Here is a 12,708-nt window from a genome sequence, read left to right on the forward strand (position 1 = left end):
TAGATTGTCTTGCGGAACAGCGTCCCCAACAATGCAGCTGACTCGCACCGTCTTCATTGTTGCCTTTACGGCCAGTACCGCCAATGCATTGCCCACTGGTCATCGTAACATGAATCCGGTGGACTGTGCTGGGACCCCCGAGCGAAACGAGGGCATTCTTAACGGCGTCTCAGGTGCCCTAGAGAAACAATCACACCACTGCTCGGAAAATTCTCAGGGCAAGTCTGTTTCCGACCGCGGCGAGAGGGAGGCGGCGAGCAGCACAAAAGACTCCGTGGCCCAGCTAATTCCCCACGGAGACGAAAAAAACGCCATCTTCAGCGGTATTGGACGGCAATCCAAGGGCATGATGCAAGTCATGAACACTCCTAAGTCTCGGCTCAATGACCAGGACTCGACCCGCTCTCCTGTTTACCGGGAGACGGCCATGTCTCCCTCCCAGCATAGCTCCACAGCAGCGTCAGATACTGAGGGAAAGACAAAGTGGAAAGCGGGTGACAAGGCGACAACGCCCAAGCGCAACATGAGTTTCACTCTCAAGATCCGCGAACTTCTCAACTCCCTCGGCAGAGGCAGAGACCAGGAGTACTCAAAACAGGTGGACGACAACGATCTGGCTGAGGCCTCGACTGGGATCCGTCAAGACCGGGCCCGAGTTCATCAGAACCCATCTGACGAGATGAAGGTTGACCACAGGGAGCAGCAGACTTCACATGGGCCCCAGGACCAGCGCGCCGAAAACGTCGCATCAGGTCTCCAGGACTACGACACCACTTATCAGGATACATCTCGGACTACGGTCCCCATGACCCCCAAGGTTCCCCGCTCGCATATTGGCATGCCCATGGTTCACCCGCAAGAGGACGGCAACAACATGAGCCCGAACCACAGCAGCCAGCAGCAGAGCAACGTCAATCTTGACAAGAAGGAGGAGATGCAGTCTCACTCTGACATGATGGAATGCCTCCACACTGCCAAGGGCGATATTCACGAGTATGTACATCTTCTAACTTATTAGCACGTGGGTCGCAGTCTCAGGATTTCAATGATCTGACGGCCTTTCAGACAGAGCCGTTGCGTCAGCTCCCAGTACAGGGAGCAGTCTAGCGTCTAGGACGGTGTACGCCTTGAGGAAAGGAACTGCTCAACCGTTTGTGGTCGGCAGTGGAGAATGGGGTGGCAAGGGAGGGGATGATTCAGAAGGGGAGAGGATGACGGGCGGATGGATTAACGCGCGGTTCTTGATTCAAGGCGGTTTCCTTGGTTCTTTCATGTTGATTTCAACATAACTTAACTCTTCCATCTGTTCCTCTCTTCTAGCTTCAATCCTTCAACGGATGTTGGCCCTTCCTGTACTTGCGTTTGCTTTTGTTTTTCAGCATTGATCATGGATATCCGGGGCCGTTGGGCCCTCCATGGATCCTGACCGATATTAATGACAACCTCACTCTCCATACCCCTGGACCTAATACATGGAAAGACAATGTAACAGAAACGATGGTGCCCGTCTAATTGCAAGGTAATGTACATATTAGTACAGCAATACAGAGGCCTCGCACGTTCCTGTTGTCACCCCAGGCCATCGCTTTTTACCACCTCGCCTCCTTTGACAAGCGTGTCGGGGTCAGGAATCTTCCTCTGCGGCGTACACAGCCGCGCCACACACTTCTCCAAAGTACCATCCACATCCAATCCAAAAGCCGACAGCAGCGTCGAGACGGCAAGCAGCAAGACGCCCACCACGACAGCCAAATCCAAAATGTGCACCAGCCACCAAAAGTGCTGCCTCCCGAGCGGGCAGGTCGCGTACTCGGCCTTCCATTCCCAGCTGGCCTCGTCAAACCAGACACTCAACAGGCCCGCGTTGCCCCCAAAGTCGCCCATCATGCTCCGGACCGTCACCTCTCTGACGCCGGGCAGCTCGTCACGGCCGACGATGCCGGAGGACGCGGCCTGGCGCCACCGCTTCACCTCCCACTGCCTGTCCTCTGGTTCGGTGATCGACTGGTTGACGTAGTGCCACGTGTCGCACCCTTCGTGGTCGTGTCCGTTGAGGATGATGCCCCGCCTGCCGCGGCCGCGGCCCGCGGCGTGGACGTTGCCCGACATGCCCAAGATGCCCTCGAGGAAGCCCTTGCTGGCAGCGGCGCTCAGCTGGTTCTGCTCGCGGAGGCTGCCGTCGTGCTCGTGGAATGAGAAGAAGGGGTCATCGACGCAGACGCCCTCGGGCTTGTACAGCGGGACGTGGGTGAGGATGACGGTGAAGTGGCCCTGGAACTCGACGGCGGCGGCCGTGTTGATGACGTTGTTGATGAAGGAGTAGGTGTCGTCCTGCAGCTTGGTGGAGAGGGCGGGCGTGTCGAGGTTCATGTCGTTGAGCACGACGACGCGGAGCTCTGGGACCAGGCGGTTCGACTTGGGATCGGCGTCGAAGACGGTCTCGGCGAGCGAGGCGTCGGTCAGAGGCAGCTCGAAGCGCAGCTCGTAGTTGAGCTTGCCGAAGGCGCGCTCGAATCTCTCGGCCCTCTCCTCGTTGATGTCCCCGGCATAGCCAATGTCGTGGTTCCCCGCCACGTTGATGATGCGACGGGTCCAAGCAGTCGACTCGTTGAACGGGCCGCCCCCTAAATGTCCGGCCAGATCATATTCTTCGGCCGGGTAGGCAGCCAGATTGTCCGGCACACGCTCGGTGCCGCGGAAAACGCGGTTCCAGTATCGGTCGGCACGGCGGTAGAACTCGTTGTCGTCCAGCCACTGGCTTCCGACCAAGTCGCCGAGCACAGTGACGTGGGTCGGGCGCGTCCACCAATGTACGGTGCGGTAGATGTGAGCGAGGTAGAAGTCGTTGCCAAAGAGGTCGATGCGCTTGCGCAGGGACTCGAGCGCATCAAAGGTATCCTCAACGAAGATGTCGACGAGGTCATGGATGCTCTGTCGGACGCGCTGTCGCAGCGAGGAATGGCTCGATTGAAACGTCACATGGCTAGCTAGGCTCTTGAGATGTGGGAAGACGCCGAGGTAATCGGTGGGTATCGATGTGTCGCCTTCAAGTTGCGGGTCGCCGAGGGCGAGAAGGCGGAAAGGAGCGATGGGTCGAGAGGGGACAAAGACGGTCGAGTTCGGGATCCCAGCGGTGCCCGCAAGGGAATGCCAATGCACCTTGGCCGTCTCGACGAAGGCCGCACGCCCTGCGTCGGCGGAGGTGCCGGCACTCTTCTGGTCGGGCGGAAGCGGGAATGCGCAGATGCTGAAGACGGGGTAGAGGTAGAGATACAGGGTCGAGAGGATTGACAGGGGAATCAAGACTTGCAGAATTCGGCGAAGATGCGCCGTGGGCGACGGGCGCGTCATCAAGACAGCGGCATGGGGCGCTCACTGCCCCTGCCTATGCGAGGTGAGAAAGTAAAATACAAAGAAAAGAAAAGTAGAAGCAAACGATGGAAGGATGCTGCTGGTCTGTCGTTGGTTCCCGGATGGGAGGCAACAAAATGTCGAAGGGTCCAGTGCTTGCGACGATGCGAGGCTCGGCAGGGGCACTCAGGGTTAGGGTCTCAACCAAGGACCTCGAGAATTTTGATATGTTAAGTTAACGTTATCTCACTTTCAAATTTGGCAGGTGGTTTCGAAAAGCAATCGTTCCGTCCCGCAATATCCAACGTATGCCGTTCGTGTACGGCAGCCCAAAGCTTGGGACCTTCTCCTGTACTCTGGGTCCGAGATCAGAACAGAACCCGTACTCCGGGAAGCTGGCAGCGATGGAACGAGCGTTCGGCACCCTGCCAACGCTTACGTCTAGCCGTATCGAGATCTCAACACGCAATAAAGCGGCCGTTCTCACGCTCCGGCAGCCTAGACAGCAGTCTGGGCAACACCACATCTGCCACATCTACGAGTCAATCAGAGCACTACGCAGAACGGGAACACAGTAACAATACGGTGGCTCCCTGCGGGCGATGAGGACAAGCTTTGGGAAATCGCTAATAAGAATGCCAAACATGCCACTAGACAGGGTGCCACTCCGCAGACGCAAACGCCCAGGACACGCTCAACAACGCTCAACGTAGCATGGTCCAAGAGAAGCACCACCAATCACCTGCCAGACAAAGTCGGAGCTCATTCCAAGCGAGTCGACGCAGCACTACCAGGCAAACACACCCGACTGCTGTACGACCACCTGTCACGAAAGGAGGCTGGCGTGCTCGCTCAGCTCAGAACAGGCATGGCAAGACTCAAACGTTACCTCCATCGGATTGGAGCAGTACCGGCAGATCAGTGCGCATGCGGGCAAGCAACAGAGACAGTAGACCACTTCCTCTTCCGATGCAGAAAATGGACGGCATACCGAACAGAGATGCTCGAATGCACAGACACCCACAGAAGCGACATTTCGTTCTACCTAGGAGGGAAATCGCCATCGGATAAGAAAGACTGGACTCCCAACATGGCAGCCGTTCGGGCAACCATACGGTTCGCAATGGCCACAGGGCGCCTTGACACGAACCAACCACAAGCCGACTAAACCACCCAACCCACCACAAAAAAACCAAACCAAAACCCCCACCTCGTGCCACGGACAGCAGGCACCGCTTCAGCCGCCGAAGATAGGACGTTGAACACTTGGAGAATCGCCTTCAAGCCAGCCTACTAACAACCCTACTAACCCACGAGAATCCGCAGAGGAATCGTATAAGAGGGGACATGAACTAGAATGAGCTTTGCATGGGCTTCGACGAGATCAGGACATATCCTGGGAAATGTATAGTCAGATTGTAATAGCTGCCCTTTCGGGTTACCCGCCGGGCGTCAATAAATTGTATTGTATTGTATGTATCCAACGTATCTACTTCCCTCGCTTCAACTTGGTGTCGTAAGTTTTCTCAAAACAGAAGCCGGTCTCCGTTCTTGGAAAACAGGGGACTAGGATACATGATGCACCCCGACAACGCTAGGCGACTCGGATTGTGGCCGAACTGCTTGCAGTTCCCTGGTCATACACAACGCCGGGAGCTTTGAAGCGATGGCCTGCATCCCTGCAGGCTAATGCGAGATGATGATCATGTTCACCCGCCACCTAGACAACGACATAAGGTACGTCATACGGTGAGCATCTGGGAAACAAGGAGATCAGACAAAAATGGACAGGAGTATTGATTCATACACAGGTTTCCAGATCAAACCGGACTTGGCCTTTGCCCTGAGCCTTACCACCTCTGCTTTTCCTACGGAATCCTACCTCCTCGTCCTCCGCGGGCCGTCCGGCCCTTCTTACCCGCTTTGTGTTTCTTGAGGTTAGGCAAGTTGACGTGTCCATCCCATTCCCGCCATTGAACCTGGAGGCGTCGACCCGAGCGTTCGGTTGCCCGGGCATGCCGCCGCTCGGCCCAGTGGCGCCCACGGCCCGTCCATCGAAAACGGACAGGGCCGATCCATACGCCCCAGCCAATGACCCGGGCCCGAGGCCGCGGCCGGGATAACCAAAGGGAAGCCCCTGCGGCTGGTTAACTTGTACCACCTAGCCTACCTCCAGCAGGCAAACCAGGAAACAGCTGGATACCTCCTAAACCGGTGGTCGGCAAGCCGTCCGGGGGCAGCGACCCTCCCCCGGCCGTCACGACGAAGACAAGGTACAGGCTCGAGATCAGCTGCTGGTTGTCCTTGTCCTTGAGCTGCGCCTGCAGCTGGTTGATCAGGGTCTTCTGTCTCTCCTTTGGAATCTCCCGGCGCTGGCGGGAGAGGTCTCGCCGATTACGGCGCTCGCCTGCCTGACTACTTACATGTTATCTACGACAGAATGGCACCGAAAAAGCAGCTCCCAAAGCCCGGACGCAGCGAGTACCAGCTCAAGTTCCTTCAGAAGAACCCAATCATTGGCAGTGCCGTACACAGCCTCCTCGACCTCCAGTCGCGCCACTATGCCCTGAACAAGCGATACCAGGACGAGATGTGGCGGTTGGAGCAACAAACACTTCGCCCGCTGCCACAGCCTCTTCCAAGAGCGCCAAACATGACCAGCGGAACGAACAAGCCTGCCGCCGTGCTGTACTTTGCCGTGGCCGTGCAGCGACGGCCCGCAAATCAAGGGCCGCTGTCCAGCGGGATTCCCCATTTCTGGCTCCGCGCAATGAAGAATGAACCCGACCGTGGCCGAGTGGATCCATTCACGCGACGAGCCGGTGCTGAGCTACCTGCGCGAGTCCGGATCGAGTTTACTAACCCTACTCCCACCGGTCATAACGTCAACAGGGGTGCCCAGGCGTTCAGGATCCGTTCGACGTCGAGGAGAGCCCCTTCATCAGCAACGCGACACTGGCAAAGGAGTTCGTCTACGACCGCGAGCCACCCGAGGACGACAACTACGGCACACTGCTGTACAGCAAGGCGCCCGGGTGCGCCATGGACTAGAAGCCGGGCCAGGACCTGACCGCGAGTGCCGTGAATGCTACTGGTGGGTGGGAAAGTCATCATTGTTGAATGCTTAACCCGCTCTGGCGCAGTTACTGATCAACCGAATTACGTACGGTACCTAGGGGAACTCGAGTACGAGTCCTTCTTCGACTTCTTTGACTCGACTTCCTACGAGGACGACGAGGGCAACGACGACAGCGACGCTGGCACCAGCGGCAACAACGAAGATGCGCGCTTCCAGCGCGGTAGGCGCCGGCCTCGCAAGAGCGGGTACGATGAAGGATCGGATGATGATAGTTAGCCTAAGGTAGAGGAGAGCGGGCGCGACCGCGCAATGACTCAGACAATGACTCGAACCGATGAAGACGAGCAGTCGGCTTTGTACTGCGACTTTGAGCTTGGCAAGGAAATCAAGAACCGACTTGTCCCGTATGCTGTACACTGGTAGACCCGAGAGGCGCTCCTCTTTGCGGATCAGATGAAGGTGAGAATGGCAACGGAGATGACGATAAGGACGGGGAATCCGGGCAATGACAGGACAAAATTCTGAAACTAAGCCCCTAAGAGTTTCCTGCTGCTGATTGGTTTTTTTTGTTTGATTCCGAAAGAAGCTTAATCAACGATAGAATGCTATCATTCCCTTGCTTCTTGGTTTCCTTTCATTTCCTCCTCGTTCCTTCTCAATTTACCTCTCCTGAAACCACTCATTGGTCAACAGAAGACGGCACAGTACAGCCATCTCAAAACTGTTCCCTAGGCTACGTACCATGGTTCTGTCCAGATTCTCAGCCACAGCTGCAGGCGCAAGACCGGGGAACATCCGCACCGTCTTCGCAAAGTCGGCCATCTTGACAATGCCACGAGGACTCGCCAAGGGTCAAAGAGCATGGCACGTCCGCTTGCTGACTGGATGCTGGTCGACCAATTGCTTTGGTGTGAGGGCACTTGTACTTTGAGTGTTTGACAATATTTTGGCATCTCCACTTTCGACCCATGAGAGGTTGAGATGTCGCCATGAGAACATTACCTCGTCCGGGAACCAAGAGGGAAACATATTGGAACCTTTGCCTGCCTCATGACTCGTCTAATCCGGAGGCTTGCATAAAGAGAGCGCCTATGGGACGCGGGCTCTACTAATGAAGACTTGATTGTCAAAGAGCCAGAGACCTACCTACAACTTGAGTAGTCTACCAAGTAGCTGAGAACCATGGTGCGCCTTGGCAGTGGCCACGTAAGATCCCTACCATACCTTTCTCTACCCCCTCGACAAATCGTTTTTAACCAGTAAGGTAGCCAAACTAACCCCTCAACACATGGTCATCATGGACGTCGACATCGCCGGCATATATGGCGCACAAATCTTCCTCTACGTACAGAGTCTTTAAATACAAACAAGTACGGAGGTACACATACCGACTCTTTGCAGCTGCAGCCACTGCCCAGACGCCATCCATCTCAAGCCTCTTCAGTGTTGGCGGCGAATCCCGCCGGAATTTGTACCTTGTCGTGGGTGCCAAGTCTAACGCCATCCAAGCTAAAACGGCGCAAGCAGCGGCACCTTCTTGGCTTGCATATGGTGGCGCCGACGGGCGGCTGTTACCGAGCTGAAACCAAGAGCTTGTTTGTAATTACACTGTACGCGAGACTACCAAATGCCGGAGCAGTGTTCTGCATAGCAAGAGAACGGCCACAACCCTCAAAAGGTTGGAGCTCATGTAGTAGTCTAAAGGAATATAGGAGTTTTGCTTCCGGGCAAGTACACTCGGTTGCCTGCCAAGTCCTAGAGTCCCGTCCCAGCTCAAGGTGACCGCACCAAAACCAGTTCGCTGTTTGGGGCCGGGAATAGGTCCACAAGATGACAGCCTCGTGTCCCCCTCAGCCTCCCATGAAGAACTGTACCAATGAAGAAGTCCTCCAGGCTGCTCTACTTCGGCGCCGCTTCAGACACCACCCGTCACCGCCGGCAGGACGACGCCTTCCTTAGTCGAATCGGCGCGCGCTGGTTGACCGTCGCCGTCCCGGGGCCGGTCCACCTTCTCGTCGCTCAGGTGGCCATTGTCGGACTCGGCCGCCTGAGACTCAAGCTGAGTTGCCTTGCGACGCCGCAGCCTATCGTCCACGAATCGGACGACGGCGAGCAACAAGCCTGCGACGAGAATGGAAATATTGACGGCAAACCCGCGCTGGTAGAGTGGTCGGTCATCCTGACGGAAGATCTGGGCACCATAAATACCCGCAATATTACCACCCATGATGGCCCTATTTCAAAAACAAGGTCAGTAAACAAATTCAGGAGTCGGCAGAGCCTGAAGGGGCGGAAAGACGTACATGGTCATGGCTAATGCTCGCTCTTCCGAGTCGGTGCACGCGAGAGACATCCATGTGATGTTGAGAGGGTGCGAGAAGGTTCCAAAGACCTGAGTCCACACCACGCCAAAGTATCGGACTCCTCGAAGGTCAGAACCCAAAGTTGTGAAGGCACGGTTGAAGATGTAGCCGATCAAGTGGCACGTAAAACCAGCCATGACCGTCTCGCCGCGTTTGTTGCTAGTCATAGCCATGTCAGCAAGGTGTCGCATGGGATTGTTGGTCCCTTTTTCAGGGGCAAAAACTCACAACCGGTCCGACACGTAACTGAACGCAAAGGCGACTGGAATCTGAATGTAGAGACCGACAGAAGCGAGCGCGTTGGACGAGAGCGCAGGGAACCCGAAACTGGTCACAATCGACGGGCCGTAGGTATCAAAGGCACGCAGCGGACCGTTGTTGGCAAGCGAGATCAGAAAGTGAACCCACAGACGCCAGCTCAGGAACTGGGAAGCAACAAAAAGAGTCAGTACGGTCCGGTGACGAGTGATTTTCTGGACGGGAGGCCAAGGGGAACGACTTACAGCCTTCTTGAACGCAGGCCGACCGATGCGCTTCTTCTTCTTTCCCTTCATGGGGTCATCGAGCCAGACACGGGTCCTCAGGATGTGGATCTCCCTCTCGGTGAAGATGTTCACGCGCGGCAAGAAGGTGCTGCAGAGAGCCAGCCAAATCGTGTCAGCGAGAAGGACCACCGAAAAAGAACAGACGGGGGATGGCCCTTGGAGAACTTACCTGCGAGGGTTCTTGAACGAGTCGGGCAAGAAGAGGCCAAACAGGATACCAGACATCAAGGTGAAGGCTCCCATGAGGACGAACAGCCAAAACCAGCCCGGTCTACCAGCCACACCACGCATATGCAGGATACCGTATGCGAGGAGTTTCGAGGACGCTTGGCCGAGCTGGTTTCCGAAGTAGAAGACAATGATGCGCTTGGCACTCTCGGAGCGGGTATACCACGTCGACAGAGTCCATAGTCCACCGGGGATAAAGCCCGACTCGGTGATGCCGAGGAGGAACCGTGTCGCAAGGAAAGGGCCGTACCCTTTCTGGAATGCCTGAAAGGTGCTAACAGTGCCGAAGAGGAAGAGCTGAAGAGTGAGCCATTTTCCCGGGCCGACTCGGTACAGGATCATGTTGGATGGGATCTCGGTAAGGACGATGCCGAGGGAGAGCAGTTGTTGGCCAACGTTGAATTGGTCTTGGTCGATGCCGACATCTTCCATGAACTTGTCGGTGATGGCATTGGCGATGTTTCCACGATCCAGCTCTGAAGAGAACAAGAAGATAGAAAGGTCAGTATAAAAACTCTATGCTACCTTCAAACTCGAGGGGGCAGATGTGTGGTTTCAAACTCGACAGAGACACGGGGCAGTACCGTGAAAGGGACGGACTTACGCAAACAAAAGTATCCTAAACCGAGCAGCGGCATAAGGAGGAGATCCAACCTGCATTACCGCTTCGTTAGTCAGGGCCCTATGTTGTGGGGTGTGTTGCAGTGGACGTACTTTCGCTTCGCCCTGACTTCCTCCTCCTTGGTCCAGTCCCTCTCCAGCGACAGGGCCACCTCATCCTCGGCAGGACGGGGGTAGTCCACCTCTGCTGATTTTGTGTCTCTCAGCATGGTTTCCGGAGACAATGATGGTTGCGGAGTCGCGTTTCAGCCTGAATAAGGACAACCAATGCGACTGTCACTTAGATTTTAGCTGGGACAACTACCGATTCTTATAAGTTCCCCGGTTGTTGGGAAACATCGTCTCTCTCTTCATCTCGACGCTGCCCAAGACGGGCAAGACGACTTGACGGCATGCATGGCTGCGAGCACGCAATAGATGCTCAAGATACATGCGTAGCAGGCGAATGGGTTGTATCTTGCTCGTGGCGGTCCTTGGCGCGGGTCAAGCATCCCAAGGTTGAGCTGGGCATGACAGCCTGATACGCTGAAACCCTTTCTTCGCAGGCGACATATGTACAATGCCATGCTTTTTTGGTCCTTGGCGACGGTCCCCGTGGGAGCGCCAAGTGCAGCTATCAGCGCCGCCAAGGCAGTCTGGATGCCGGGCGTACAGGTCGGTGGCTTGGTGCGTCGCATCCTGTTGGATTGCCCCCCTCGCTTTCTCCCTGAGCAATGTTCAGCACCTCATCATCGGCACTCATCTTGGTCGCTGGTTGGGACCCAGACTTCAGCCCGGCGACCGTCACCTCTGCCGTGCGCAGCCGAAAACGTGCCGCCACGTGCAAAAGCTCATTACCAACTTGTTGGGACACAACGGCGAGGCCGACATCCCACAGCGGTGGCTCAGGGGACATCTTCGAGCTGGTCAAGTGCGACGGGAGAGGAGCCCTCGAAGTCTCGAAGGGCCCTCAGCCTCCTAGCCTCCAACACTCACGCCGCTCTACGCATCGCTCTCTCCCACCTCCCACGCGTTTGCGGCTGAAACAAGGATGCCGGGGATCATCAAGCTAGTACTTGCCAGGTAAGAGGTCAGCTTCATGTTGGAGCCTCGGGTCATACGGCGTGGAAGCAGCAACACCGTTACCTCTCCCGGCCGGGGCCAATCCTCGTTTGGGCGTCAAAGCAAGTCGACGCTGAAATTCTGCGGCTGAGGGCATCGAGTAAACAATAAGGAAAAAGAAAAGAGGTGGACAACCTTCTCTTGCGTGATACGGGGAAACATGATTACCATGGGACTGCTCTTTAAGCCGGGCCGAGTGGACGTCAACTCGGGGAGTAGCCATGGCTCCAATCCGGCTACCATGAAATAAAGGACTTTCTCCTCTCTATGGCAGACGCGAATCCGGAAATGCGCGACGACGCAGGTGTCGTGCACGGCCGATGTCGTGCGCGGCCGAGGGTCACCGGCACTTTCACCGTGGTAATTGTAGAAGATGTAGATAGATTTGAGGGTTTCTCGCGACGGATAAGGTAGACCCCATCTCTGGGCAGGGAAGGGAAGGGCATGACTGCGCTGACGTATACCGCGTCGCGAGAGAATGCAGAAGTGGTGGAAATTCCATTTGCAGATGAGCGAGTCGATCCGAGTGCTGTAAATAACTAACTACCTCAGGGCTGGATGGTTTCGATTTAGATCACGCAATGACGGCGAAGAGCGGTTGGACCCGTGGCGGGGTACTCAAAGAATGTCCAAGTGATCGTGGCGAGTCTGAGTCGGAGGAATCGTAAGGTACATATTCCGTGGAAGATTTTTTAGACAATAGTAAAAGAGACTCTAACTCGGAGTGATTCAAGGCGAGGACAAACTCCAATTCAGCGATGAGGAGGCGTCGTGTTCAGTGTCAACTGAGAGCAGTTCCAGCTCTTATGATTCAGTCATTCTATGATTCAGTCATTATTACAAGAGCCCTCGCTAAACTCCATATTAGGGCTATAGACGTCTGGACCCCGCAACGGAATCGGCCCCACAATGGAATCCTGGCACCGCACCACCATTCCAGACATGACTAACTTCAACTGAACACAACTCATCCACTTCTGGGCCAAAATCAACATGACCGCTATCCGGGAAGAGCTTATTCAATTGGCTATAACCGAGGTTCAAGAAGGCCTTTGTTCACAGAAAGATGCAGCGGAAAAGTACAGCATCCCACAGTCTACCCTGAACCGACGGCTTCATGGCGCCCACCCTCGACAACAAGCCAAAATCCACGAACAACGGCTCAGTCCTGTGCAAGAGAGGCATGTAGTCAACTGGCGCCTCAATGAAGAAAAGTCTGGAAGGGCTCCTAGACGCAGCCAGGTGGTGGCTTTCGCGCAGGCCATCTTGGCTGAAGGAGGTGATCATCAGCCCCTGGGTGCTAGATGGATCGACCGCTTTCTACGCCGCCACGATGCTGTCAAAACTAAAAAATCAGCTCTGTTGGAAAGCTCTCGTACGAAAGGCTCTACACGGGACGCTTACCAAGATTTCTATGAGA

The 12,708-nt window shown here is 55.6% G+C and overlaps 5 protein-coding genes across 5 annotated transcripts; 2 read left to right on the top strand and 3 right to left on the bottom strand.

The window, feature by feature from the left end:
* Positions 1 to 31: 31 nt before the first annotated feature.
* Positions 32 to 1,429, top strand: N657DRAFT_717803 (uncharacterized protein; the record flags this gene model as incomplete). Its single annotated transcript, XM_062797494.1, has 2 exons — positions 32 to 993; positions 1,066 to 1,429. The coding sequence occupies 2 exons, from the start codon at positions 32 to 34 to the stop codon at positions 1,112 to 1,114; spliced, it is 1,011 nt and encodes a 336-aa protein (XP_062641853.1). The 3' UTR covers positions 1,115 to 1,429.
* N657DRAFT_651667 (uncharacterized protein) lies at positions 1,235 to 3,473 on the bottom strand. The gene has a single exon (XM_062794206.1). The coding sequence runs from the start codon at positions 3,349 to 3,351 to the stop codon at positions 1,570 to 1,572; it is 1,782 nt and encodes a 593-aa protein (XP_062641854.1). The 5' UTR covers positions 3,352 to 3,473; the 3' UTR covers positions 1,235 to 1,569.
* Positions 3,474 to 5,791: 2,318 nt separating this feature from the next.
* N657DRAFT_685511 (uncharacterized protein) lies at positions 5,792 to 6,706 on the top strand (the record flags this gene model as incomplete). The annotated part of the gene is made up of 4 exons (XM_062796784.1): positions 5,792 to 6,148; positions 6,244 to 6,386; positions 6,429 to 6,445; positions 6,528 to 6,706. 4 exons carry the CDS (start codon positions 5,792 to 5,794, stop codon positions 6,704 to 6,706), a joined length of 696 nt encoding a protein of 231 aa, XP_062641855.1.
* A 38-nt stretch (positions 6,707 to 6,744) lies between these two features.
* Positions 6,745 to 7,839, bottom strand: N657DRAFT_694660 (uncharacterized protein). The gene is made up of 2 exons (XM_062797304.1): positions 7,172 to 7,839; positions 6,745 to 7,099 (listed from the first exon to the last, which is right to left on the bottom strand). Exons 1-2 carry the CDS (start codon positions 7,381 to 7,383, stop codon positions 7,039 to 7,041), a joined length of 273 nt encoding a protein of 90 aa, XP_062641856.1. The 5' UTR covers positions 7,384 to 7,839; the 3' UTR covers positions 6,745 to 7,038.
* Positions 7,840 to 8,345: 506 nt separating this feature from the next.
* N657DRAFT_584276 (MFS general substrate transporter) lies at positions 8,346 to 10,396 on the bottom strand (the record flags this gene model as incomplete). Its single annotated transcript, XM_062789737.1, has 7 exons — positions 8,346 to 8,664; positions 8,734 to 8,952; positions 9,022 to 9,218; positions 9,297 to 9,426; positions 9,508 to 10,042; positions 10,171 to 10,220; positions 10,281 to 10,396. The coding sequence occupies 7 exons, from the start codon at positions 10,394 to 10,396 to the stop codon at positions 8,346 to 8,348; spliced, it is 1,566 nt and encodes a 521-aa protein (XP_062641857.1).
* Between the last annotated feature and the right edge of the window lie 2,312 nt (positions 10,397 to 12,708).

Source organism: Parathielavia appendiculata, assembly GCF_033297405.1.
Source record: "Parathielavia appendiculata strain CBS 731.68 unplaced genomic scaffold N657scaffold_65, whole genome shotgun sequence".
NCBI lineage: Eukaryota > Fungi > Ascomycota > Sordariomycetes > Sordariales > Chaetomiaceae > Parathielavia > Parathielavia appendiculata.

Excerpts from the sequence above, each read along its gene's own strand:
- N657DRAFT_651667 (XM_062794206.1), bottom strand. The coding sequence starts at position 3,351 with ATGACGCGCCCGTCGCCCACGGCGCATCTTCGCCGAATTCTGCAAGTC.
- N657DRAFT_694660 (XM_062797304.1), bottom strand. The coding sequence starts at position 7,383 with ATGCCAAAATATTGTCAAACACTCAAAGTACAAGTGCCCTCACACCAA. Across the intron at positions 7,100-7,171 it reads AGAATCTGGACAGAACCATG|GAGAGGTAAATTGAGAAGGA; the intron begins GTACGTAGCCTA and ends GAGTGGTTTCAG.